A 24,832-nucleotide genomic window follows, 5' to 3' on the forward strand; every position below is an offset into this window, starting at 1 on the left:
GCCAGAGGTACCCTGACTGCCATTAGGTACCGGGATGAGATCCTCAGAGCCATTGTGAGACCATATACTGGGGCAGTGGGCCCTGGGTTCCTTCTGATGCATGACAATGCTCGGCCACATGTGGCTGAAGTGTGTCAGCAGTTCCTGCATGATGAAGGCATTGATGCTATGGACTGGCCTGCCCGTTCCCCAGACCTGAATCCAATCCAGCACATCTGGGACATCGTGTCTCGCTCCATCCACCAACGCCACGTTGCACCACACTGTCTAGGAGTTGACTGATGCATTAATCCAGGTGTGGGAGGAGATCCCTCAGGAGAACATCCGCCTCATCAGGAGCATTCCCAGGCGTTGTAGGGAGGTCATACAGGCACGTGGAGGCCACACACCAAACTGAGCCTCATTTTGACTTGTCTTGAGGAATTTCCACTGAAGTTGGATCAGCCTTTAATGTGATTTTCCACTTTAATTTTGAGTATGATTCCAAATCCAGACCTCCATGGGATAATAATTTTGATTTTGATTAATTTTTATGTTATTTTGTTCTCAACGCATTCCACTATGTAATGAATAACGATTTTCAACTGGAGTATTATATTCATTGAAAGTGAATCTTCATTCATCTAGGAAGTGTTATTTTAGTGTTCCCTTTGTTTTTTTTGAGCAGTTAAGTTTAACTTCTGGGTGTTGGAGGTTAATTCAGATAATAAAATATGTAAACCCAAATGATTAAAATGCTAATAATATACAAATTGAAGTAAAAAAAAACAACTGATTGAACATTAAATAAAATAATCCATGGTTGCACAAACCAAATAGGATTTTGCCTGCCAAAGAACTGGATTTAACTTTACAGCCAAGAAATACTTACAAGGGGAAACATGAGTATGCAACACAACTTTATTGAAACTCTGGAGGCAACATCAATTTACAAACAAGAAAATGGGAGCTTTGTTTAGAACCAAAATGACAGGGGAAAAACGTTTCTTAAAAAAAAATAAAAATAAAAAAGAGAACGGGAAACAAACTCCCATGATTTGGACCAGCAGTGGCAGGTGCAGTTTTTAATAAAAACAAAAATAACTTATGAACTCTTTCAAGTTTACAGGAATATTGAAACGCACAGCTTGTGTAAACCAATGATTGAATCTACACCTTACCTTGTGTGTTAAAACTTTATATGAAGTAATAAAAAAAACTTTGTATTTATTACTTCCAAATATCAAAGTAGGCAATACTTTGATTAAAGAGACAGGAAAAAAATACCACTGATCAAGAACAAAGAAAACAGAGCGCGAGTGAGCTGGGGAAAATGCATTCTTGAATTTTAAATTTTCAGTGTGGTGCAAGTTATTCAGTCACAGTCATTATGAAAGGCCATCTCAGGATCGCATTGCCTGAGTGCTCCCTCTTGACACTCCTCTGGGTCCCTGGCCAGCTCCACGCTTGTAGTTTGGTTGGTAACCGTCCTTGAGAAGCAGCATAGAAGAAAGAGACATTTTAAATATCAAATTCTGCAGACAGAAAGTAGTGCTTTAACAAACAAACAATGAATGCTTTGTTCATACCCTCTGATAATTCCCATTCGAGTAGTCCCGAGGTGTGCTGAACTGAGTCTGTCCGTATCCGGCGTTTGAAGTGTTGGCGAAAGGAGGACGGTAGCCGTCATAGCCACCTGGAAAAACAAAGACTTAAACTTAAGGCAGCTCAGACCTGGTGCCGTTTCAGGTACAAACATCTTCTGAAAATGTGACAGTAACACAATATATTGAAAGGAACTCGGTGGGCTTTAGCAATACCTGTGCTAGAATGTATCGAACTTAGAAAAACTAATTTCTGCTTATCCATATTACATTAATTTTTCAAATGAAGACAATCCACCCTTAAAAGGCTAATATGTGACTTTAGTACTTGGCTTAATTTAATATGCGTGCATCTATGAATATGCAAACTGTTACATGGCCGCAGCTGCTCACCCTCAGTTTTTTTTCTCCCACCTCCAGCACAATGGATCTTATGTACCTGCAATATTAAAAGTCAGCAATCCCTCTCTTCACTTTTCAAATATAATTCATGCCAATCAAAACACTATAAGTGAGCAACAACATCTGTAATGACAACTAGTTTAAACCTTAGCTGTAGAGTCGTGGTTCTGTGTGTTTTTGGTAAAGCATTTCATCATTAAAGCAAGCAGTGCAATCTCAGCTTTAAAAACTGTGCAGTAAAGTTGCCTTCATGTCTTTTGTCAGTACCAAAGAGACAACCAACTTTAGAAAAATAAAAAACAAAGTGGACAAAAGCAACTCATGGCTTGGTATTAATGTTCAGTGAAAGCTCCATGTACTGGCCTGTCATTTGACCCGTGGTGTGAGCAGAGCAGCAAACTGAACTCAACATGCAGCACGATTTAATGCTTTGTATTATCAATCAAATACTTGGCATGCTTTCAGTGCTAACCTTGCTAAAAATGCTGTAGATGACAACAAAAACTACTGCAATGCCAAAATGCTCCAGTGGCAGCTGCTGTAGAATTTCTGTTTAGCAAGCACAACTCTAAAAACACAAATAACCCTCCGATCAGAATTATTTGGCCCACATGGCAAACCAAACCCAGAGTTCAAACCATAAATGCATGCATCAGTATCCCAACAATATGAAACACAAACAATAATGGCTCTCTCTGCAAACAGGTTTTGTACTGTTTGAATACGACCAGAACTCATTAAAAAAAATAATAATAATTTTTTGTTTTATTTCTTTTTTAACGAGGAAGATTAGTCGAGATGAATGACATTCCATATTTGAAAAAAAAATAAATAAATAAAAAAAGCTGAAGCAAAAAGTGTCAGCGGGTGTGAGCCAACCTCTGAATCCATTCGAAGTGCCTCGATAGCCATTGATCATGCCCCTGGCGTTGCGGGGTCCACCACGAGGCATGCCTCTGCTGTTGTAGAAGGACTGTCTGCCAAAGCCTGGGCCCTGCTGGGAAGGCTGCTGATGACCTCCGGACTGCTCTTGAGGATGGAAGGCACCAACTACTGAAGAAGAAAAAAAAAACGACATTTGATGACCCATATCAGCCACAAGTCATACTTCTGTCACAGTCAAATAAAAAGTATTCAAATAACTGGAACCATTCTGAAAATCTGCCCACCAGACTGTAGCTGTTCTGATTGCATCTCCGTCTGCTCCACAGGATGCTGCGTCTGACTGTTGAAGGCCTGATTGTAGCTGTTCTGGTACTGGCTGGCCTGGTTCAAGGCCTCTGTTTCATTAGCTGGCGGGACTGGAGCATTTAAGTTGAACACCTGAGGGACGAACAAAGGCCACATTGTGATGAAGCCAAAACGAGAGGAAAGGTCACAAGCTCATAAGCTGTAAATTCTTTTGCTCACTGCTGTAGCTGCTCCACTACAAACTCAAAAACATAGCGTGACACTTCGGGACTCAACAAGCAATTCCAATCAAAGCCATTCATGTAATGTTTTTCATTCACAACTGCTCATGCACACTGTGCACTACAAGCAGCAGTTGCATCTAAATGACAGGATTAACACTCGTGTCTCTGGGTAAACATAAGCTTTGATCCCACTCCAGGATTGCCAGGAGCAGCTGTAGAACGGCATGAGAATTGCAAATGCTTCGCAATCAAGTGAAAAAAATGTTCCACACATGCAACGTAAAACACAAGATAGCCCTTAGAAACCAAAGAGGAGTGCTCCTCTGTGATGCAATTTAAACTTGTATAAAAATGCACTTTTCTACCTAATGTGCAGTCAGCATGCTTTGAGAGCAGATGGTCCCAAAGGTCACAAATTTTGGGTTGCATTCGGACCATCGCTGAGGGGTCCCTATTCAGCTTTGGCATGTAAAGAAATTAATGTCCCGCAGACCCATACAGCCAATCAGATGAGGCAGCCATAAGTTTGCATTTGATCTTTAAACGGTTTCAAGAAAGTTGTTTTTGTTTGTTTTACATAAGAGAGTTCTGCTGTTTTAACTGTAAAAACAGGAAGTGAGTGTCATCACAGCCTTACTGTCTGCATTGACTGGAATGGAGCTGCGTTGACATTGATGCCACTGCTGTGAGGAGCTTTGGAAACGGGCTGGAAAACCTGCGTCTGAGAGGCAGGAGGGAGAGCTGTGGTGGGGGGAGGCTGCTCTGATGACAACGACATGGAAGTCTGTTGTAGAAGGGAGACACAATACACACTGCATTTAGAGCTGGGATGAATATATTGCCCTTCACTGATTGGCTGAGTGTGTCACCTGGGTGGTATTTTGGGGGAAATAACCAATTTATTTTTGCTGCATCTTTGAGAATACAGCTAATTAAATAATTGACTAGAACAGCAAAATTTAACGCATGTGCGTATAGTAACATTGTCTGCTCCCTCTTGACTAAGTGCATTTTTTGCACCTGTACCAAATGTAATCACCGTGTGTTCAATTATTGGCAGCAAAGTGGCGGGATGCTAGCACAATGTTTGCAAAGGGGAACAAAAGCCGCTTTCGGACAGAGCCGTTCTTATGCTGCGTGTACACCAAGAGCGACCTCCGCTGGAGAAGCTTCGCTTGAGAATTTGCTTTGGTAGCTTTGGTAGCTCGTGACGTCACATTTAGAATGTTCAATTTTTAAAGGCCCCGCGGCTGTGCAGCACCCCCGCGAAAAAAAACAAGAGGAAAGAGAGGGCAGGGACACGAATAAACGTGTTGTTATTTACAATTTGTTATACAAGATATACATCACGTTACAAATGATGTAAAACTACATTAGGTACACCTGAGAAGAGCAGGAATAGCAGAGGCAGCTGTAAAAATAAACTAAATTCGAAATAAAACTTAATTGCAGTGAGAAAGGTATGCGTGGGGTTACTACACTATTGTATTGAAGCACTCGACACGGCAATTGCAGTCTCAGGATTAAACGACTATTGTTTGGATAGGAACCAAAGTTTACATGTCTGTTTCCGCGAACCCCGCGGATTGTCGGACCCCTACAATCTGTGGATTGTCATTGGTTTTCGCCGAAACGCGTCATAGCTCATTACCATAATATTAGCTTGAGTTTAATCGCTGAAATCCGCTCTGGTAGCGCAGTTCTCTTCGCCACTGGCGAATCCGCTCTGGTAGCCCAGGTAGCTTACCCTCCATAGAGAAATAATGATTTCCGGCGCTCAGGTAGTGTAGGTCGCTCTTGGTGTACACGCAGCATAAGAACGCAGTTATCAGAACTGTCCTACTCGAATTTCGTTCTGATAACTATCCTTCCCCAGCGGAACTGTTTCAGTCTGCATTCGCACATGAGTCGGGACCAGGTCGGGACTGATGCACCGCGCGCAGCCGTCTGCGTCAGTGAAGTGTTACGTTAGCCGTTTAGCGCCACATTCAACAACAAAACAAAACCCGGTAAAAGTAAGGACAGAAGAAAAAACACCACAAAGAAGCTTATATGGAGAGCGGGGAGGCCACCGTGTTCATGGTCTGCATGATGGTGATATTAATCAGGGACATCAGGCGTCTAATATCGAGGCTGGAAGAGCACACAGAGAGAGTCAGGAGACGAAGGATCGAGCACAGGCGATACTTTTTCATTTCATGAAGGAAGAAAGGAGAGCAGAGCGCTGCAGACAAATGAGACGAAGTGTAAGTTTAACTTATTAAACACCCGCCGGTTCTGTCTGTGTGGTATGATGAAACATTTCAGCCGTGATAGCATGACATGGGGCGTAGCTACCGACCACCAAACACCTCCGTCGGATGCGTTCTATAGAACCCTGAAAAGACCCGACCTCGGAGAAGGAGCTGAAATGGTTATAGGAACTGAGGGAGAAAGCCCCGAGTTCCTGTATGTCCGAATGCGGGAGAAAACCTTTTAATCCGCCCCGTGGATTAAAAGGTTATTAGAACTGCCAAAGGTTCCTACAGTCCGAAAGCGGCTAAAGTTGCTTCAAGGCCTTTATCTTGCCCATTGTGTTAAACATAAAGACAAAAGAGTTCAGAGAAAGTGAATTTGCAACTAGCTCTATCATGAGTGCATTTGCTGTTAATCCACCAAGTACCCAACACACATCTCTGTGAATATGAAGGATGGTGACTAGTTGGAAAATGTTTAGTATATTCACAGCTGCAGAGGGCTACCAGTGAGACACATTCTGCACCAGTGCACCTTGGAAATATGTCCCCCGTTTGATTCTTTTTTGGTCTGTTCTCTCTATTTTCTTTGGAACGTGGCAAAGGTGCGTGCTGAGGTGCGCATCACGTGAGTGAAAGAGAGTTCTGAGCTAACACAACACTCTAATCATCATCACAACGCAGGGAAGCCGTCATATTTTTCCAGTCCTCCTGTGACTTAAAGGGGAACTCCGGGGCATTTGAAGCGTGTTTCCATTGCTAGAGGTTGTCAAATAATGCTAGTATGACACAGAGAGATGCGTATCTGCGCTCCCTGTGTGGAGATTGCTCTGTCCGCACAGCATGTCATGCGAGGCTAATACGTGGTGGCTAAGGGGCAAGCGCTAACCCTTCCACGTAAAACAACAACTTGCACACTGCAGAAACGTCACACCACTTTATAAACCATCCGACAATAAAGTCACAAGCCTTACCATCAAAACCATATGCATGGTTCTCACATTACTGGCATGGGGACGTTACAAAACAACTTTATAAACAGCATGTAACTCACCGGCTGGTTGTAGGCTCGCGCATGTGAAAGCCCAAAAGAGTCGATGGAGAATAATCCCATATACAAAACAATTATATTCTCTAGAAAAACTGCGTTCAAGTATTTAAAACATTACAACAATATTACTGGGCATGTATTGTTGTAATGTTTTAAATACTTGAACGCAGTTTTTCTAGAGAATATAATTGTTTTGTATATGGGATTATCCTCCATCGACTCTTCTGGGCTTTCACATGCGCGAGCCTACAACCAGCCGGTGAGTTACATGCTGTTTATAAAGTTGTTTTGTAACGTCCCCATGCCAGTAATGTGAGAACCATGCATATGGTTTTGATGGTAAGGCTTGTGACTTTATTGTCGGATGGGTTATAAAGTGGTGTGACGTTTCTGCAGTGTGCAAGTTGTTGTTTTACGTGGAAGGGTTAGCGCTTGCCCCTTAGCCACCACGTATTAGCCTCGCATGACATGCTGTGCGGACAGAGCAATCTCCACACAGGGAGCGCAGATACGCACCTCTCTGTGTCATACTAGCATTATTTGACAACCTCTAGCAATGGAAACACGCTTCAAATGCCCCGGAGTTCCCCTTTAATCCCCTCATAGGGATCTTATGCATCAAGCTGAAAGCAAGAAGCGGCGATGACAGACCCCCCCGCTCATCTCCTCCCTTCGACAGCATCTGGATAAATGACTGCTCTTGAACACACCGCAAAGACAACGTCCGACTGCAGACTCCAAAATTAAAACGTGCACACAAAGGACACAACTCTGTTGTATCAATGAGGCAGGAATCTAGGAATCATTCAGCAATTTCAGCAAGGTAAAAAAGCCAAACGAAACAGCGTTTGTATAAAGCTGGGTCATAACTGCTTTTTATCGTTCAATGTGGTTCTAGCTCACTTAGAGGCCATTTCAATTTGTTTGGACTCAAAAACCTGCGTTTCAATTTAAGCCAACATCACATGTACTGAACTGCACATGTATGATTTTATTAAGCATTTGAAAACAGTAACACAGTTAAAGTCACATTAGTTCACTACAGAGTTGAACAGCCAGAGTCATTTTTCTCAATGGCAATTTAACACGATGAATCTGCAAAGAAAAAAGAAAAAAAAAAACCTGACAGGGACAGACAGCGTAGACGGTCAGTTACATACCAAAGAGACAAGCGAGACAGACGGCAACAGATGGCAACAGACGGTCTAGATGGCCGGTGGTTGGCTTGGCGTATAAGACTTCATTGAGCTTTGCTTCATTTTTCAAAACAAAAGGTCACTGAAAGCCTCGTGCGACACTGCAGCTACAAATATACGATGAGGACAGGATGAGAAAACGTGTGCTGAAAAAGGCAAAAGGCCCTGTCCTCCTGATGTGAAACACACACGCAGCTCATAAGGTAAAGATATTGAAAAGAGAAAATGCTACAAGTCTCATTCACCCCTCTGTGTGGCCCAACATTTACAGGAGAAATATATACCAAACAGTTTTATTTCAGAAAATGGTGTTACATTAAGTGAATAATGATTTTTTTCTCCTTTTCCCCTTCTCCTTATTTTATTAATAAAGCTCTTTTCAATCGCTTCTTTTTTTCAGTGCATAACTTGGTTTACCTGGATGGGGTCGATGGACTCTGTTGAGGGTCGAGGGTCTGGTGTGTGTGAGGTCTGATACATGGGGGGTGGTGTTGGGGAAACAATGGGGACCTTTGAAGAGAAAGGGCAGAAATTCAACACATTTTTTCATGCCATTTCTTATCGACGTCTACACTATATGTGTAATCACGCTCATATTTGAACACTTACTTGCGTAGGCTCAGGTTGGACAGGAATAGAGTTGGGTTGGGATAGCCGGGAATCGGGGTGAACTAAAGCAATTGTACATTAGTCTCAATGCTCAATGACTTATTTTAACTTCACACTTGCAAATAAAATGACAGAATAGTGTCTCTCTCTCTCAAACATACCTGGAGGACAAACCATCTGTGGTACGTCCATGTTCTGTGTGGGTTTCATAGGCTGCGCTGATACAATGGCTGGGTCAATGGGCTGTCCATCAAACTCCAACACGGAGTCCTGGGAACATGAGTAATCGGTACTATGGTACATCAACTATAATAAGTATTTTTCTTCTTCTTCTAGCAATCCCACCTCACCTGCATGAAGTTGTAAGTTCCCTGCATCTGTGCCATCAAGTCCTGCACTACTTGCTTCCGGGCCATGGGGTCACTCGGAGGAACTGGTGACGATAAGTTCATAGGGTGGGTTTCAAGGGCAACAGGGGAAGCCGCAGGCTGCAGAGGCTGCTGCTGCTGCTGCAAGGCAGCAACAGTCTGGGAGAAGAAGAGGGAGAAACATACAGGGGTTACGTGCTTAGTCAATCCTACCCGTGTTTTCCATAGTCACACCAGAAGTTGCAGTAAAATATTTAGTCACAAGCTGCAGCCTGACCAGTGTGACAAGAAAATACCAGAAGTAGAAAACCCTGCATCGGTCAGAGTAAATCACCGCCTGAAAACTTATCACAAGGGATCAGAAGCATCTGCCATCAGCTCTCACTGAAGAACCTGTATACGTGGAAACTCACCACTTCCTCAAAAAAAATTTTTTAAAAATCTTCATGCATTAATGGTGCATTACTTTGTGCTCATTGTGGAAAATAAAGAACATACTAGGACTCAACAACAACAACAGAGGTGTATAAGACATTGGTTATTGGCTCCAGCATGCATGTGTTACAAAACAAGTGACACTACACTTACTTAAGCCACAGTGACTTGCTGAAAATGTGGCTGCCGACATTATATCCACCTTAACAGGAAAGTCCTGTTAAAGTCTGCAAGTGGGCAATTTGATAAAACCAACTTATTTTGGCTTGTTTGTATCTATGTAAAATAGCGAAAAGTCAAAATCCTGAATGCAGCGTAACTTGTTTCCACATGAGAGAGGAACAAAGATGTGGGTGTCATATGATAAGAGCCACTCAGTCCCACCTAGCAACAACAGTTGCTGTATGAGACCAGTAGCTTTACTGCAGCTGAAGTCTTTCATATACCATAAACATTGTCTCAGAAAATAACATCCTCTGCTTGCACTCAAGTTCCAAATGGTCTAAGACCTATAGTGCCCTTTGAAAAACCTGAGCAAAGTTTAAAAAACAAACAAACAAACAAACAAAACAAAAAAAATGTAAATATTTCACTAAAACCTTTAGTTCTTACAAAGACGCAAACACAAAATCCTCAAACAGCACAAGTCTATAAAAGACACTAAGACAGTATCGTGCTTTAAAGGGAGAAGCACACCAATGTTGCATTAGGCATGAAAAGGACATACACATGTGCACCAGTCCTAATGGGTTAATAGAATGTAATGCAATAATTTAATATGCTACTCTATGACGTTGGATAAGCTCAATGCTCTAAAACTCACTCTGCTTCAAATCTCTCACATGACCAGTAACAAACATCAAACATTTCACTGAGTTTTCTACATACTATTCTATGCTTAATGTGATCTTCATTTCTTGTTGGATTGGAGTAAACTTGCTCTGAAAAGTACAGTTCACCAGGGAATTGCAGAGCCCTCAGAAATAACTTAATTTAAGAAGATGAAACAAAAACAAAAAAGGTGCTCCAGCCAAGATTACATAATGCATGCAAGAAGAGCTCAAATCAGAACAGAATAGGAAAAAGAAAAAGGTAGTGTGCAACATACCTCCGTTTCCCTGGCCCACTCGTCCCCCTGCTCCTTTTCACTGCCGCTGTAAGTGCTGTCTGGAATGAACTGTCTGTTTATAAACTGGAAGGGACAAAAAAAAAAGAAAAGTAAATATCAATGCAAAGCTCAGCTAAAAATATATAAAAAAAATATATATAACACCGACAACCCCGATATTTTCCTCTCGCCTACCTCCGTTGTTTCCACTGTGATGGCCTCTGTGAATTCTTCAATTACTGCAGTTTCTGCTAAAAGATAAACAATTCAGAGAATGCTGCGCTGATTTTATTATTACTTGATTCCATTAGCTTTTTAAAAATAGCAAGCTTCATGCAGCATGACTACAGAGAAAGGTCAGAAACCTGGATCAACAGTCTGCTCCTCTGCTTCTGACGACTCAGCTACTGCTGCTGCGACTGGTTCTTCCTCTTCCTCCTCCTCACATACTCCATTTTGGTGAGATGGAATCTGGTCAAAGTACCCGCTCAGCAGAACCTGGTCCAAAGTCTCTTTCAGTGCCTTGTCTAACAGAGAAACAACAGGGTCAGCTTTCTATTGGAAAGTCAACCTGTGACAGCAAACAGTCGTAATATTGATAAAGTCACAATTATGGAGCAGTTGCTCGATTAGCTTTTAATAATAACAGAACATTTGTTTGCAAAGTGAAGGCACTGATACACATTTAAAGATCTTATAAGGGATAATACCAGCTTTACGTGGCAAAGAAAATTTCAAATTGATTACATCTTTTAATCTATTTAACCAGTATTCAATATACCAAAGTTAACAACTAACATTAGATGACTATTACAAATATAGTTTGTTGCTTCATTAACAAACAAGTGCTGTAAACATCCTAATTACGGCGCTTTAAATCGAGATATTTTGTGCATCTTCTGCAGCAATCGAAGCCAAACACAACTGGAGTCAAAACATCAACCTTAAAGCCTCTTCACATCTCTCTACATCATTTAAGGCATTCTCCAACACACACATAAAAGTCTTTGTCAATATTTCACCAACAATGCCTTTATTGCCCCAAAAGCGAACAGCATCCTTTCTTTCAAATTTTGTTTGAACAGAATCAACACACAAATTTAGGACATCCGAGTAGCTGAAACAAAATACAGAAAATCTAAAGGAGGATGAACAAAAACAATGGCAGTATTATTGTTCCTACAAGACTTCAATATGGACCCAGAAGGTGGCTTAAATATCAAGAGGTCTTCACTGTACTGATAGTGAACCAATCATGAGAGGCAGTATATTAGAAAACCTTCAAGGTAGCACAAAGATTCATACTTTGGCAGAGCAGATAAGTGTCATGTCCTTTGCTGCCAGGTGCTCCAGGCCGAGAAGTCTGCTCCTGCTTTCTTATCACCCTAATTCTAAAACTGGGTCACCAGTATCCTGCTGTGGCTCAAAAGATCTGACCAGGGGAACCACAGGCAACAGGGCAACCACTGGCACACTGCCCTGCTGCTGAGTCAGGATAAGCCTGCAGCTCTCAGCCCCAAAGCAAAATGCAGCAGTGCGAAGCCTCAGACCAGACCGCTGAGAATGCAGCACGCAAATATCCCCGAGCCCTGATTATTCACATCACAGCACTGCACACATGCTGCATTAACAAAACAAAGCAAATGCTACATTAACATGTTAAGACTGACTAATGGCCGCAATACCTCCTGACGACAAAAAAAAAAAAAAAAAAAAGATTGTTTAGAGCTTTGATCATGTCTAGTTACCTTATTTTGAGTTTCGGGACCATTCAAAAGAATTTGACAAATAACTTACTGCCAGCTTCAACATGATAAAAAGCTTATTGACGACAGCAATCGGATGAAGTATCCTGCCAACAATTTGCGCAACGAGCTTGGCATCCAAACGCAACACACTTGACCAGTAATTCAAGTTTAAATTTTTTTTTATTAAGAGTTAAATTTAGTTAAGCTAAAACCTGCAGGACTGCTGATGAATAAGTGATCTATCTCCCAGCAACTGCCTATGACCATAATTAGTTTCCATTTTCCAAATTTATGTCCTCAAATTGCTTGTTTTGCAGATTAAAAGCTAAAACCCAGCAATACTTGGTTTACTGTAGTTGAGAACAACAAAAGTCATTCACATTTGTTAAACTAGCAGCAGTGATTTTTCAGAATTTCTTTCTAACACAAACACCCACTCATATTCATTTACTCCACATGCTATTTTATTATTATTTTTTTAATAAAGCAAAATTGTAAAATGTTATTTCACTATAGAGCTTGCCAATGCCTATTGATCAAGGCACTCTCACAAAAGTAACAGGTACACTAAAATTTAAGGGCATCTAATTTCTACCAAGTAGATTTGGCAGCTGACTTTACTGCGGTCTGTTGCATGATTAAGACAAAAATTTTTTTTATAAAAGAAAAATTAAGATGTATTGTTTCATCTAATGCTATCGTGTTAACTAGCTGGAAGAATAGCGGTTAGTCAGGAGAGAATAGCAGATTTACCATCTAAATTTGGTTTTCTTGTTAGGAGATGATTAGCCAAAGCTGACGGACAATCACACAAATAGTAACTTTATTACTGATGATGATGATTTCCACATTTTGAAACTAACTTACATGTCGTTCCAACCACAGCCTTGTCCTTCCCTTCCAGCAGGTCCCAGAGGTGCACAGATGCGTCTTCATACTGGTCAAACAACCTGCGAGTGTAAAGATAAGCGATCAGGATCCCTTTGTTACATAAAAAAAAAAGAAAAAAAAAAGGGGAATAAAGTGCTTTGCATCTCTTATATATCCAGACACCAATGACTTGAACCAACCTCACGTTTTGATCACGGTCTGGTCCCACTAACTTGTAGAACTCATCAAAAGTTGCGAGGTCTCCATCTGTCAGCAGCAGCGAGCCACTGACTCCCTGCTTCAGGTCCTGCCGTACAGTTTCATCACCCAACCGGTCCAGGACAAACTGTAACTCCAAAACCGTCTTAATCCTCCTCTGCTCTGCTTCTTCTCGCTGCAGCTGCTCCCGCCGTGCAGACTTCTTCACCACCTTCTGAAACTGGTGATTGTGCAATTGAATCACATAGAGCAGAATTACGACAAAGCAACAACAGATGCAAGTTAGAGAAGATTTTTAGAAAACTGACGTCATCCTTACATCTTGTCCCATTGCAATAAACAACTTATGCAGCTCTCGGGCAAATTCCAAGTTGTTCGTGACTTCCTGATATTTGGTGAGGGCCTCCTAAACAGATGATGGAGAAAGAGACAGGTTATATATATTGATATAAAGCAAATTCTTGTCAAAATTATTTAATTATTTGTGCAGAATGATGAAGGCTTCCGTGTACCCACCAGCTGGTCCTGGTTGAGACCCTCCCCTTTATTCTTCCTGCCCCGGTAATCATCCAGTTTGCTCTGTAATGAAACATTCATTAGGCAGTTAACACTTCCAAATCGTTAAATGTTAGATGGTTACATTTTTGTTGTCAGGGCTGTAGTTTGCCCAGTGTACTGCAACTATCAATTCACCCAGTCATTTTCAGAAAGTAGGTAAGCATTTTTAAATATTCCTCACCTTTTTTTTCTCCATGTTGCGGACCTTCTTGTCAATGACACCCAGCACTTGCTTCAATACTTCGGACTGTCCACCGAATGAAAAACTGCCCATTGAACCTGGAGCGGATCCCACCTCTGGGCTGGCAGACTGCAGCGTCGTATTTGCATTCATTGCTGAGGGCATCTAGAAAAAAATGAGTGAAAATCATGACCATAGACACCTTAGAAAAACAACACATTATCAGTACGATGTTACATCTCTCAAAACTATCTGTAGAAAGGCCATTAAACGCCTATTGAATACTCATCAGCCAATACACTAATTAAAAACCTAAATAATGATAAATTAATAATTTATCATTATGTATCATTTATATCCAGTGGGGAACGGGGCCAATTAGTTTAGATAAGTATGTTTCCACTCCAACATCATTGAATATCGTCTTAATTCAGTCGCAGTAGGTTCCTGACTCAGCTTTCAACACCACAGCAATCTCTGGCCTTACTTTGCACTTTATAACAATGAGCTTTAAGCAGCAAAATGTAGGAACCTGACATTTGAAGTACAAAAAAAAAAAAAAAAAACAACTAAAAAGACAAATCCTAAGGGTTTAGTAAAAGTTACCTCTAGATAAGAGCCTTTTAAGAAAAATCAGCAGAAAAGAAACATTTGAAGAGTGACAACAGATACACATTTTACTTCAACAATTACTAGCTGTTTATCATAACGGTTTCTTGGACGCTTTATCAATTGTGTTGGAATATAATCGGATACCCGGATACATAGTGGAGATAATAAACTTGAATGACAAGTTTTTCTCGTCTGCATCATAAGTTTAAGAACAAATGATGCTACACTATGCATTTACAAAATTGGGCAATGTTATAGGGGAAAGATTGAATTACTTAGAGCTATAAACGTAGGTTGAGATGAGATTTGTCATTACAAGCAAACAGGTAGAACCACATACCCCAGATTTATCAGTACAATCTAGATGTTGACCATTTTTACACCTGAGTTTGCTATAGTTTCGTAACACAAGAAGTATGCCAATCAGACAATATCTGTAGGCCCTCTTACTGTTATTTAATTGCAGCTGGCTAACTTTCGTCCCAACTGTGTCTGTTCTAGAGGGAGGGCTGAAATTAAAATTAGTTATATTACAAAGGCTATAAACGTGTAGCTTCTGTTCACACGTTTGTGTGTTACTCCTGTGGTGCAGCAGGCTCACCGGTGTTTTCCTAGCTTTGGTAAAATGGCCTTAGCCACACTATCGTTAGCACACATTACTGACTTAGCATCTTCGCGCACTGCTAGCTTGCTTGTCTGATAGCAACACCAACGCGTGCTAGCCAACAGCCGGCCGGGAGCCTCGTTTCCTCGATACCGCAACTGCTCATTCACCCACCTTGTTGTTAAATATCCACAGGGGAGCTTGCTAGCGAAATGTACGAAAGGGCCAAGTTGTTATTATTGTTGTGTTGCTTTATTTTCTCTTTCACTCTAGTGTGGGATCCGCCCCGCCGGCCTCACCGACAACTGAGACTGTTCGAAAGACGGAGAAACTCTTTATAAAGGCGAAGCTCAATTTATAGCTGTCTAAGATATGCCTAAATAAATAAACTACAAAAAATATTACTTTTATAAATTGTTATTTAATCTTAAGTCATATACCATAAAGATAAAACAATCTCCTTAATATTTCAATATCTGTACAATCTGTTAGAAAATTAATATTTTAAAGTTTACATTTTTGATCAGGCAGAATTGTCTACAGCCTCTTTGAAGAAAATCTGCACAATCATTAGCTTTGATTAGACTATCTTTTCCGTATCTCTGTGTCATGTACAGTGTATTTTTCTGCAGCAGCAGTATCTCCTGAAAACGCTGGCTCACGTTGGTACATACCTGTGTGACCAAACAAACCATCACACAGGTAACACATGTACAATTAGTTCAATTTCAACTTCATCATGGTTTGGGGAATTTAAATCTGAGATGAAGACTTTGGATTTGGATTTGAATAAAGTTTCAGCTTCAAAGATTTCAGTTTCAAATGGTAAATTGTATCCTGACTGAAAAAGCCTAAAGCTGAAATCCAATTCGAATCTCTTGCGTCTCTGATTTCTCGACTCTAAACTTGGCAAAATACAATATTCTTCACGCAAAGGGAAAGTAAATTCAAAGTTGTACCATCTGTGTTTTCTATATTTAAAATTAATTCATAATTAAATCATTTAATGAGTTCTTTAATGGGAAAGATCACGGGAATTATGCTGCCAGCTTCAGGGAAAATAGTTGTCGTTTATTTTATCAGTAGGTGGCAGTAAAGCTCAATAGATCAACCACAAGACACTCATGGCACACTTCAAGAGACTGTTCCTTCCAATTATGAGCTCACCCAGTTTGGAATTATATAGACCTGTTTTGTTGTTGTTTTTTCAATTCCTGACTTAATATCAAATACATTAAAGTTGCTTATTCTTACTAATAAATGGCAGGGGAGGTAACACACTCTGGCTGAATACATCTGAAATCCTGGACTATTTTTTTAAAATGTTATGATATCCAGGATTTTCTTGTGTATGTTTTTCCTTGTATGCTGCAGCATTAACTTCAGCTTACATCAGCTGTAAATGGGAAAACAGACCAGAGGCCTGTTTGAAGGAATGTGTAACCAGCTCTCTTTTGTTTTGCCAAATACAGGAAGCAGTTAACATGGCTGCACAGCTATTTGATTGCACTGTTCCACTGAAAGTGTTTTCTTTTAGGGATAACACTGATTATGGGAGGATCCCAAGGGCAAGTGAAGCTCCCTTTCAACGAGTGACTCATTTCCACCGCTTGCTGTTTTTCAATCAAGCAACAGTCCACCAGCCATGTTTTAGTATTCCGAGGGGGGTCCGCATCTGACCTCTGACCTTTACGACCAGACTTTTTATGTCAAACTCAAAGCTAATCAACTTATTTTTGTCGTACCAAAGAACAAAACATTCTTTCGACCTTTTGCAGCTGAAGAGGAGAACCCTAAAAGACCAACCAGTTAATAATACACTTGAGATTGGGCAGGGTGTGCTTGGTTTTTCTTTTACTGTTCCAGAGTTCCTGCTATCAGAGAAAAAACACAATGTCCAGAGTTCGTTATTTTAGTAAATGGGCCTGCAAGCATGCGTCAAGAAAGATAGATCATGAGGTAACCGCTGACCTACTTTGATTTATCTAATACGTTTGCAAAATTAGGTTTAGGTGAGCTTTGCTCACTGTTTGACAGGGACACTGGTAACTTGTGATAGATAGATAGATAGATAGATAGATAGATAGATAGATAGATAGATAGATAGATAGATAGATAGATAGATAGATAACTTTATTCATCCCCAATAGGGAAATAAAATAAAAAACAATTAAATATAATAGAATGAAAAACTGAGGTAGAACATAAACCTTAAAGTAACATACAGTTGTTTTCTGAATTACTAGCTGTTGTATATTTTTTATCTTGCTTAGCACTCATTATTATTCAAGCATATACTCAAATTCCACACAGCTCTCAACTCCATAATTCTCTCAGTACCAAACAAAACAGGAAGCTGGACATGAGTGTCACCACTTCCGTAAAGGTTGTTCAGATTTTAACTCTTTACTTTCCTACTTTCCTACTCAGACAGAAATAGAAGAAGGCCGCAATGTGACATCAGAGATTACCAACCACCTTATTTAATAAGCTTGAATGTCTTCCATGCAGATGTTTCAATGTAAAGGCAGCATGAGACATTCGCATCTAGTCTACAGTAAAGTGCACATCCTTTCATGTGGACATTTAGGAAGCTTTGACACGCAGTTTTAACGCCAAATGCGTTAAAGCTGGAGTTTTAATGTTGAGCTGTGAGCCTTGTTATTCCTATCACGCTGGGCCATCTGGACTCAGCCTGTCTATCTGGGACGCCATGAGAAGGGTGCCATCATGCATGCGCGGGGTAGGAAGTGAATGCAATGTGCACCGCCCCCCCAGGAAAGTGTCAGCTCTGCATGCCAGTTGCACATCCTCTGGGTTTTTTTCAGTAAACTCCACAGGAAGCAGTGGATGACTTGTGTCATGTCAGTACTGCCTTTCTCTTCTCTTGTTTCTCATCTCTCATGAATTTGTTCTTGAGCTTTGCATTACTGGAACATGATTTTTTTTTTCACATCATGAGAATGATGAATAAAAATGTTAAGAGAATGTTGTTGACCACCAAAAAAAATAAAAAAAATCACTGTAGTACAGATCAACAAAGCTTTTTTCTAGCTTCTGAATATGTCAAATATGCCAAACTGACTTTGTAAAAGAAACATTGTGAACAACATGTTTGTAACTGTGTGGCTATCCTTTTTAAAACTACTTGAAACTCGTGATACATTACTGATGTTAGAGTTGACAGTAATTTTCAAAACAAAGTCTTCATCAAACGGAAATTTCCTTTTGTTTTTCTTGCATCACGTCTTACTGCACTGCTGGAAACCTCCAGGAAAGCTTCTGAAAGGACCGTGTGCATAGATCAATAAGTACCTTAAGGTTTATTTTTTTAAGCCTGTATGCAAACAACTAGAGAACAGATTAAAATGTTTAGCTTTTCCATGACTACTAAGCAAACACTGTGTATAGGATATGATGAGAAGCTCCAGATCAGCTGCACAGCTTGCTGGGATTATTTTTCCACAGTTCTCAACGTGGGGGAGTTTATAAAAGATTTCAGTGTGGGGCTTTCTTTTTTTTTTTTCAGTAACGAAGACCAGAAAATCCACTACGGCCCCTCTGCTGTGCTGTTGTGTTGTACGAAGGAAGAAGATGAAAATGCTGAAACTGTTTTTCATTTGAAGGATTTGTAGTTTGAGTTTTTATCCCCGTCAAGCTGCTTTGCTTTTTGTGTAGCTGGCACACAACAGCGCCATGCTCACCTTGCTCCTGGGCCTCCCCAGCTTGGTATCTATCCAGTGAGCCTACACAGGCCAACAACTATGGAGCCCAGGGAAGCTTTCAGCCTACATTTAGAGTTTGCCTGCGATCTTCCTGCGTTGCATCTGGCTGCTGGAGCTGAGGTGCTTTATCTTTCTGTCCAGTCCAACTGCTGTCTACGTCCCTCCCTCTTGCAGGCAGCCCTGAAACCCTGGCAGGAGATAAGAGAAGAACCCGCTGTACTTCTGGTTTGAAAAGGAAAGGATGTGAGGACACCAGCTAGAAATATAAATTGCATTAGTTTCTCACTGAAGCAACGTTCTAAAGATGTTATTTTCAGGATATTTGTTATTATAACATAATCCTCTGTTTATCTACGTTACAAGTCAGCCGGCTTGTCCTCAGCTCCCAAGAGAAGACAAACCTGAGTGGAGAAAAAATAATTAAAAAATGGAAGAATAATAAAGTACATACATTTTATTGCCTACAGTCACCCACTGGTTGACTAAATCTCTAAGATACTTTTAACTTCACAACGAGCATCTGAAAGCTTGTAAAACTCTATTCTCTATGAATTGATGACTGAACACAGTCCAAAGTCTTGACAGTTTGTGTGCTTTTCTGCTCAAAATCCCAATTTTGGCACACCAATTCAAAACTTGAGTGAAAAAATAAATCGTCGTTTTGTTTTAAAGGGATATGGCCGGTCACACAGTGACAAAAGAAGGGCTGTGCGTCGGGCAAGAAAATACACTTAGAGGTAAAATCCAACTGGCTGTGGATTATAAATGTCAAATACAGGAAATATGATGATGAAGTAGCCCGCAATCTACCCCTACAACTGTCTGTTTTTGGAGGTAGAAGTATGAATAAGAATTGACTGAAAATGCTTTAGTGAAAATCCTTAAGAGTTGCAACAGTTAATAGTTGTTTTATGAATGAAAGGTATTTTACATGGTCAAATCAATAGAGCCACGGTAAACACTGTTTAAGTTATCAATTAAGCAGGCAAATCGGTTTAAGGCTTTGAAAAAACTTAGTAACTGCAGTTAAATTGTAAATGATTATTGATTAAGTTTAGATTTTCTTTAACGCTGAAATCGATGATAAGGTAGTTGATAAAAACAGCAGCAACAGAAACAGAAGAATCAAATCAAATCAAACTTTATTTATATAGCACTTTTCATACTAAAAAGCAGCACAAAGTGCTTTACAAAATAAAATCAGTAATAGAATAGAATAGAATACTTTATAAATCCCAGCTGGGAAATTACTTCGCAGTTGCAGCATACAGACAAGTAAAAATAAAAAATAAGAATAAAAAATAAAAAATAAAAATAAAAATAAAAATAAAAAATAAAAATAAAAATATATGTACAGCAAAAAGTGCAACAATGCAGTTGTGCGAGATTGAGATGACCATGATTAGTGCAGAACAATGATTAACAATAATTAAATCACTTCATGCATAAACTCACCCCCCCCCCCCCCCCCCCAACATGAGCAATATCAATATCAACAACAATCAACATTAACACACAGTACACCTATGGTTTGAGCTTTGCAGGTGTAATAGGAATACGTTCTGTGATCGCACAACGGATTAGTAAACTAATACAAAAAATAAAATCGGATCTGTGTTCAGTAGCCTAACAGACGAAATATTTTCTGACCAAACTCGATGACAGCCTTTTAATCTACTTAGCTGCAAAAACCCACCAAACGACACGTTGTACTTCTTATAGGCTGTTTAATGGAACTGCTGAGCAATCATTGGAGAAGACGCACGAGTCTCGAACTAGTTTTGTCAAGTGACTCTTTATCTCGTCTCTTATCAGCACGAACTGCGGAACCAAAGCATGTAATGAACTCATTAGTCTCAGTCACGACCCAGCTCCACGCCTGACTGAGCAGACAGAGCAGTTTCTAAGCTGTCGCTTTAAGACCGATTTCCCCCTATTGTCAAGCGGACGTGAACAGGAAGAGGGAAACGAGAGATCGAGAGGGGGGCCGACGTATTTAAACACGATGCTGCTGCTCCACAATAACGGAGCGCATCCGCTGCTCGGACATCCACGCAGGTGACCCTCTGATCGGACTGACGCTCTCCAGGTCGCCTCCACGTCTCCGCAGCACTTGAAAGGCATGGAGCTGTCACCGTGGGTCATTGCCTCATGAAATTATGACGGTGTCCTTCAAAATCGCTCAACTGCTTAGAAGGGACATTACTTGATTTTATTTATTTAAAAAAAAATTTTGCGGCCGTTTCGACCGGACACAGTTCTTTTTTGTTTCAATTCAAGTGGCACATAAAAGATAAATCAGCCCGTAACGTTTCGTAACAAGCGTCGTGAAGGCAAGCAGCAGGTGCCGCGCGCCTGCAGCCAGTGTGCCAGGTGGCCGCCGAGAAACCTGCTCTGGACCAGGCTGCTCATCGTTTCCTGAGAATGGCATCAACTATAGAGAGGAAGACGCTGGATGCCAACGAGTGAGTATATTTCCTCTGAACTGAAATCACGTCATGGTTCATGGTTTGTGTCAGAAGCTAAAAGACGCGCCACCACAAATGTGACAACCGAACTTATCCCAGATGCAAGACCTGAAGATCTGAACCAGGGTCAGTTATTATAAGCACTGCTCTCACTGCAGAAGGTATTTCTGTTTGTTATAACCCGAATGCACTAAATTAATATATGGTCTGTTAGATATTTATTAGTGTCTGACTTTTGGAGAAAACATTGATAATCTCCCAGAACTGATGTGTCAGAGCTCACCAAGTAGGCTACATCACAAACATTCAGGTTATTGTTTTAAACTCTCCTGAAATTGTCTGGAGCTGCTACTGGCTACTGGTTAGATGTGTCTGCTGTTGGGTCAGAAAGATAGGGCAGACTGTTACTAGCGTGTAAGTCAGCGCTGTAAAAGGGCTGTTTTCAGGAAAAAGTTCTGTGTTATCCAGATTAAGTGCAGTTACAAAGAGGTAAAGCTTTCCAAATGTATATTTACGCAGTTTTGACACATAACACATTTCTTAACCATAAAGTCGCCCCAAAGTTTTGTGACTCAAGGGGTGCATTTGACAAAAGCAAGTGGCTCCCACAGGTGGACAAGAACTATTATAACAAAGCTCAGGATCAACGACCAAACAAAACAGTTGAATTACTAATAAAAATAGATGCAATGAACGAACCATATCCACTACACCATAGATAGACCAATGAATATCAATTCAAAATGTGGGGAATCTCATCTGTGTTCACTCTGAATAAGAACTTTTTAAAATAAAAGTACGATGTCAATAAGGCTACCAACCAAAATGGTTTGAAACTGAAGTGATCTCTTGTTTATTTGATTAGTCAACCAACAGGAAATGAAAACCAACTGGAACTCTGAAGAAGAGAAAAAAAGAAAGACATCACGCTGGGCCACGTCTGGCGGGCATATTGTATACTAAACAAATGAGGAGATAATTAACAAAGCAGTTGATATGGAAAACACTGATCTGTTGCAGCCCTAGAAAATTCGTATTTCTAAGCGGTTGTCTTTACGTGCTCAGGGAACCCGTAGACGAGGTCCTCCAAATGCCACCGTCTCTGTTGACATGTGGTGGGTGTCAGCAGAGCATCGGGGACAGATTCTTCCTAAAGGCCATCGAACAGTACTGGCACGAGGACTGCCTGAGCTGCGACCTGTGTGGCTGTCGGCTGGGGGAGGTCGGCCGTCGCCTTTACTACAAGCTGGGAAGAAAATTATGTCGGCGAGATTATCTCAGGTGGGTTTGGTGGTGTGGTTTGACGTCATTATTTCATCACGCTCTTCATTAGATTGTCTCATCTTAAGCAATCGTCAGCAGTGGTTTGTCATAAGCACTGCTCCAAGTACTCGCTAGAAATTTTTAGACCAAGTCAAATCCTTTTCATAGTTATCGAGTGTTTCTCTTGTTGTCCGTCTAACATTTTGATAATGTTTCATCTGCTTAGGCTTTTTGGTCAGGATGGTCTCTGTGCTTCCTGTGAAAAGAGGATCCGGGCGTTTGAGATGACGATGCGCGTGCGGGACAAGGTTTACCATCTCGAGTGCTTCAAGTGTGCCTCCTGCCAGAAGCACTTCTGTGTGGGCGATCGCTACCTTCTCATCAACTCAGATATTGTGTGCGAGCAGGACATCTTTGAGTGGACCAAGATCAACAATAACAGTATGCATTAGGACGACATCTTCTCGCTCAGTTTGACAGAGCCACCTTTGTCTTTCTGGGCTTTGAAAGGAACGCACCCACTGTTGAACAGAGATTTGGTCGCCCACGCTGGATTTATCATGCAATTCACGTGGAGCCGTTTGAACAAAAAAGGAGAGGGGTCACATCACAGTATTTCTCCCTGCTGTAGACTGATGAAGACTTCACCACCAAGAACAGAGGGCTTTTAAGCTAAGACTTCACTCTTAAAAGCAAAAAAAAAAAAAAAAAAAGTATAAATACTGAACATATTTAAACATGCAATTTAAGTAATTTGTTATGCACTGGATTTTCCAAATGATAGTTTGTCCTATATGCCTAATTTTTTGCCTGTTTACAAACAAGAATTCATCTGGCTTGCTTTTCATCAAACTGATTAATTACTAGTTGTTCATGTTGTAAAGGGAATACTATTTCCACTTTGAGAAGTTCTGATCTCGATGGTTGTTCTGTTTTGCCAGTTTGAACGGGCGGCGCCCTCTAGTGGTTGAGGGAATCCATGCAATACTTTTGCCGACTTTGGAAAAGTCACCAGTGAATCTTTTGTAATTTCAGTAACTCTGTCGACCTGCATTCAAGACTTTTTGGATATTTACTGGCTAATGTATTTAATAAACGACAGTTCAGAGAAACGTTTCTCATCTTTGACATGAGTGTCTTTCTGTGAGCTTCAGATAAATTTAAGATTACTGAGGTCATGGTGGATGCCAAACTTAAAGTAGAGTTATCACCTTTTTGACAACGTTAAGACTTCTTGGAAATAGAATTTATTGTTGTTGAGCTGTTGTGTTGGATTGCAGTTGGTTTCACAGATGTATGCAATAAAGTGGCAGATGATTGTAGGCATCAAAAAGACAGAAAACCTTTGAGTCAACATATGAAACTACTGTTTAATATTACATCCAATGAAAAGTATTACATATAAATGAAGAAATGACTCAATTAAGAGTCAAAAATACATCTTCCAATTCTTTATACATTCACAATGCATGATGAAACTTTTGCTTATATATATTTAAAGAACTTTAAAATGATCCTTCTCGAGAAAATATAGTTATTATACATTTACTGTATACAAAGAAAAAACACGTTACACCAGTTTTGTAAGTGTAATTATGTTGTAAATTCTACATAAAAAAAATCAAACAAGCCAAGTTTATTACTGAGCGTTGGAAAGAAGACACATTTATTAAGTTACATATTCTTCCCTCTAAGGGAATAGTCTAGTTGCAGGAAATTTGATAACTTTCTTTCAGTGGAGGGTGTATCCTGTCTGGGTCAAGCTCCGACAGCCTCTCACGACCCTGAACAAGAGAAAAGCCACTATAGAGGATACATGGAAACCAGTTTTAGCCACAAGAGGTCAGTAAAAGATTTTCAAGGAGCAGAAGAATTGTTAAATTGTGACTGCATGTCTTTTGCAGAATGTAGTTTCACACAGAAATATAGAAACATTTCTAATTTAAGTCATGGTATTTTGGACAGTAACATTCTTTTTTTTCCCTTCTCACTGCCTGTCCTCAAAGCTGGTCCTCGTGTTTTAGTTCTGTTCTTCATGAGTGCCAGCTGTCATCTCATTCTCCTCCTATGCCATCCAACAACCTGGATGGGTGGGGGGGTGGGGTGGCTGGAGCCTATCTCAGCTGTCATTGGGCGAGAGGCAGGGTAAACCCTGGACAGGTCGCCCGTCCATCACAGGGCCA

General features: G+C 40.5%; 2 protein-coding genes across 6 annotated transcripts; one reads left to right on the plus strand and one right to left on the minus strand.

The window, feature by feature from the left end:
• Positions 1–886: 886 nt before the first annotated feature.
• On the minus strand, positions 887–15,522 carry caprin1b (cell cycle associated protein 1b). 5 transcript variants are annotated; one of them, XM_075470118.1, is made up of 18 exons: positions 15,368–15,522; positions 13,978–14,142; positions 13,755–13,817; positions 13,558–13,644; positions 13,220–13,458; positions 13,017–13,099; positions 10,767–10,928; positions 10,597–10,649; positions 10,402–10,485; positions 8,841–9,017; positions 8,652–8,760; positions 8,491–8,552; positions 8,299–8,391; positions 4,038–4,184; positions 3,155–3,308; positions 2,865–3,035; positions 1,569–1,675; positions 887–1,469 (listed from the first exon to the last, which is right to left on the minus strand). In XM_075470118.1, the coding sequence occupies exons 2-18, from the start codon at positions 14,140–14,142 to the stop codon at positions 1,383–1,385; spliced, it is 2,043 nt and encodes a 680-aa protein (XP_075326233.1). In that variant the 5' UTR covers positions 15,368–15,522; the 3' UTR covers positions 887–1,382. The 5 variants fall into 5 exon arrangements, with proteins under 5 accessions (XP_075326233.1, XP_075326231.1, XP_075326232.1 ...); XM_075470116.1 differs by having other exon boundaries at positions 2,865–3,038; XM_075470117.1 differs by having other exon boundaries at positions 10,597–10,652.
• A 5,214-nt stretch (positions 15,523–20,736) lies between these two features.
• Positions 20,737–23,991, plus strand: lmo2 (LIM domain only 2 (rhombotin-like 1)). The gene is made up of 3 exons (XM_075470112.1): positions 20,737–21,383; positions 22,452–22,667; positions 22,876–23,991. Exons 1-3 carry the CDS (start codon positions 21,343–21,345, stop codon positions 23,099–23,101), a joined length of 483 nt encoding a protein of 160 aa, XP_075326227.1. The 5' UTR covers positions 20,737–21,342; the 3' UTR covers positions 23,102–23,991.
• The last annotated feature ends 841 nt before the right edge of the window (positions 23,992–24,832 follow it).

Source organism: Odontesthes bonariensis, chromosome 7 (assembly GCF_027942865.1).
Source record: "Odontesthes bonariensis isolate fOdoBon6 chromosome 7, fOdoBon6.hap1, whole genome shotgun sequence".
In the NCBI taxonomy this organism is placed as follows: domain Eukaryota; kingdom Metazoa; phylum Chordata; class Actinopteri; order Atheriniformes; family Atherinopsidae; genus Odontesthes; species Odontesthes bonariensis.

What these genes read in the sequence shown, in the direction of transcription:
- caprin1b (XM_075470115.1), bottom strand. Translation starts at nt 14,142, where the DNA reads ATGCCCTCAGCAATGAATGCAAATACGACGCTGCAGTCTGCCAGCCCA. An exon ending in GGCTGTGGTTGGAACGACAT is followed by an intron (nt 10,929 to 13,016) that starts GTAAGTTAGTTT and finishes TTTCTCTGTTAG; the next exon opens with ACAAGGCACTGAAAGAGACT. An exon ending in GAACTTACAACTTCATGCAG is followed by an intron (nt 8,761 to 8,840) that starts GTGAGGTGGGAT and finishes TCATGTTCCCAG; the next exon opens with GACTCCGTGTTGGAGTTTGA.
- lmo2 (XM_075470112.1), top strand. Translation starts at nt 21,343, where the DNA reads ATGGCATCAACTATAGAGAGGAAGACGCTGGATGCCAACGA. An exon ending in AAGACGCTGGATGCCAACGA is followed by an intron (nt 21,384 to 22,451) that starts GTGAGTATATTT and finishes TTACGTGCTCAG; the next exon opens with GGAACCCGTAGACGAGGTCC. An exon ending in TGTCGGCGAGATTATCTCAG is followed by an intron (nt 22,668 to 22,875) that starts GTGGGTTTGGTG and finishes TCATCTGCTTAG; the next exon opens with GCTTTTTGGTCAGGATGGTC.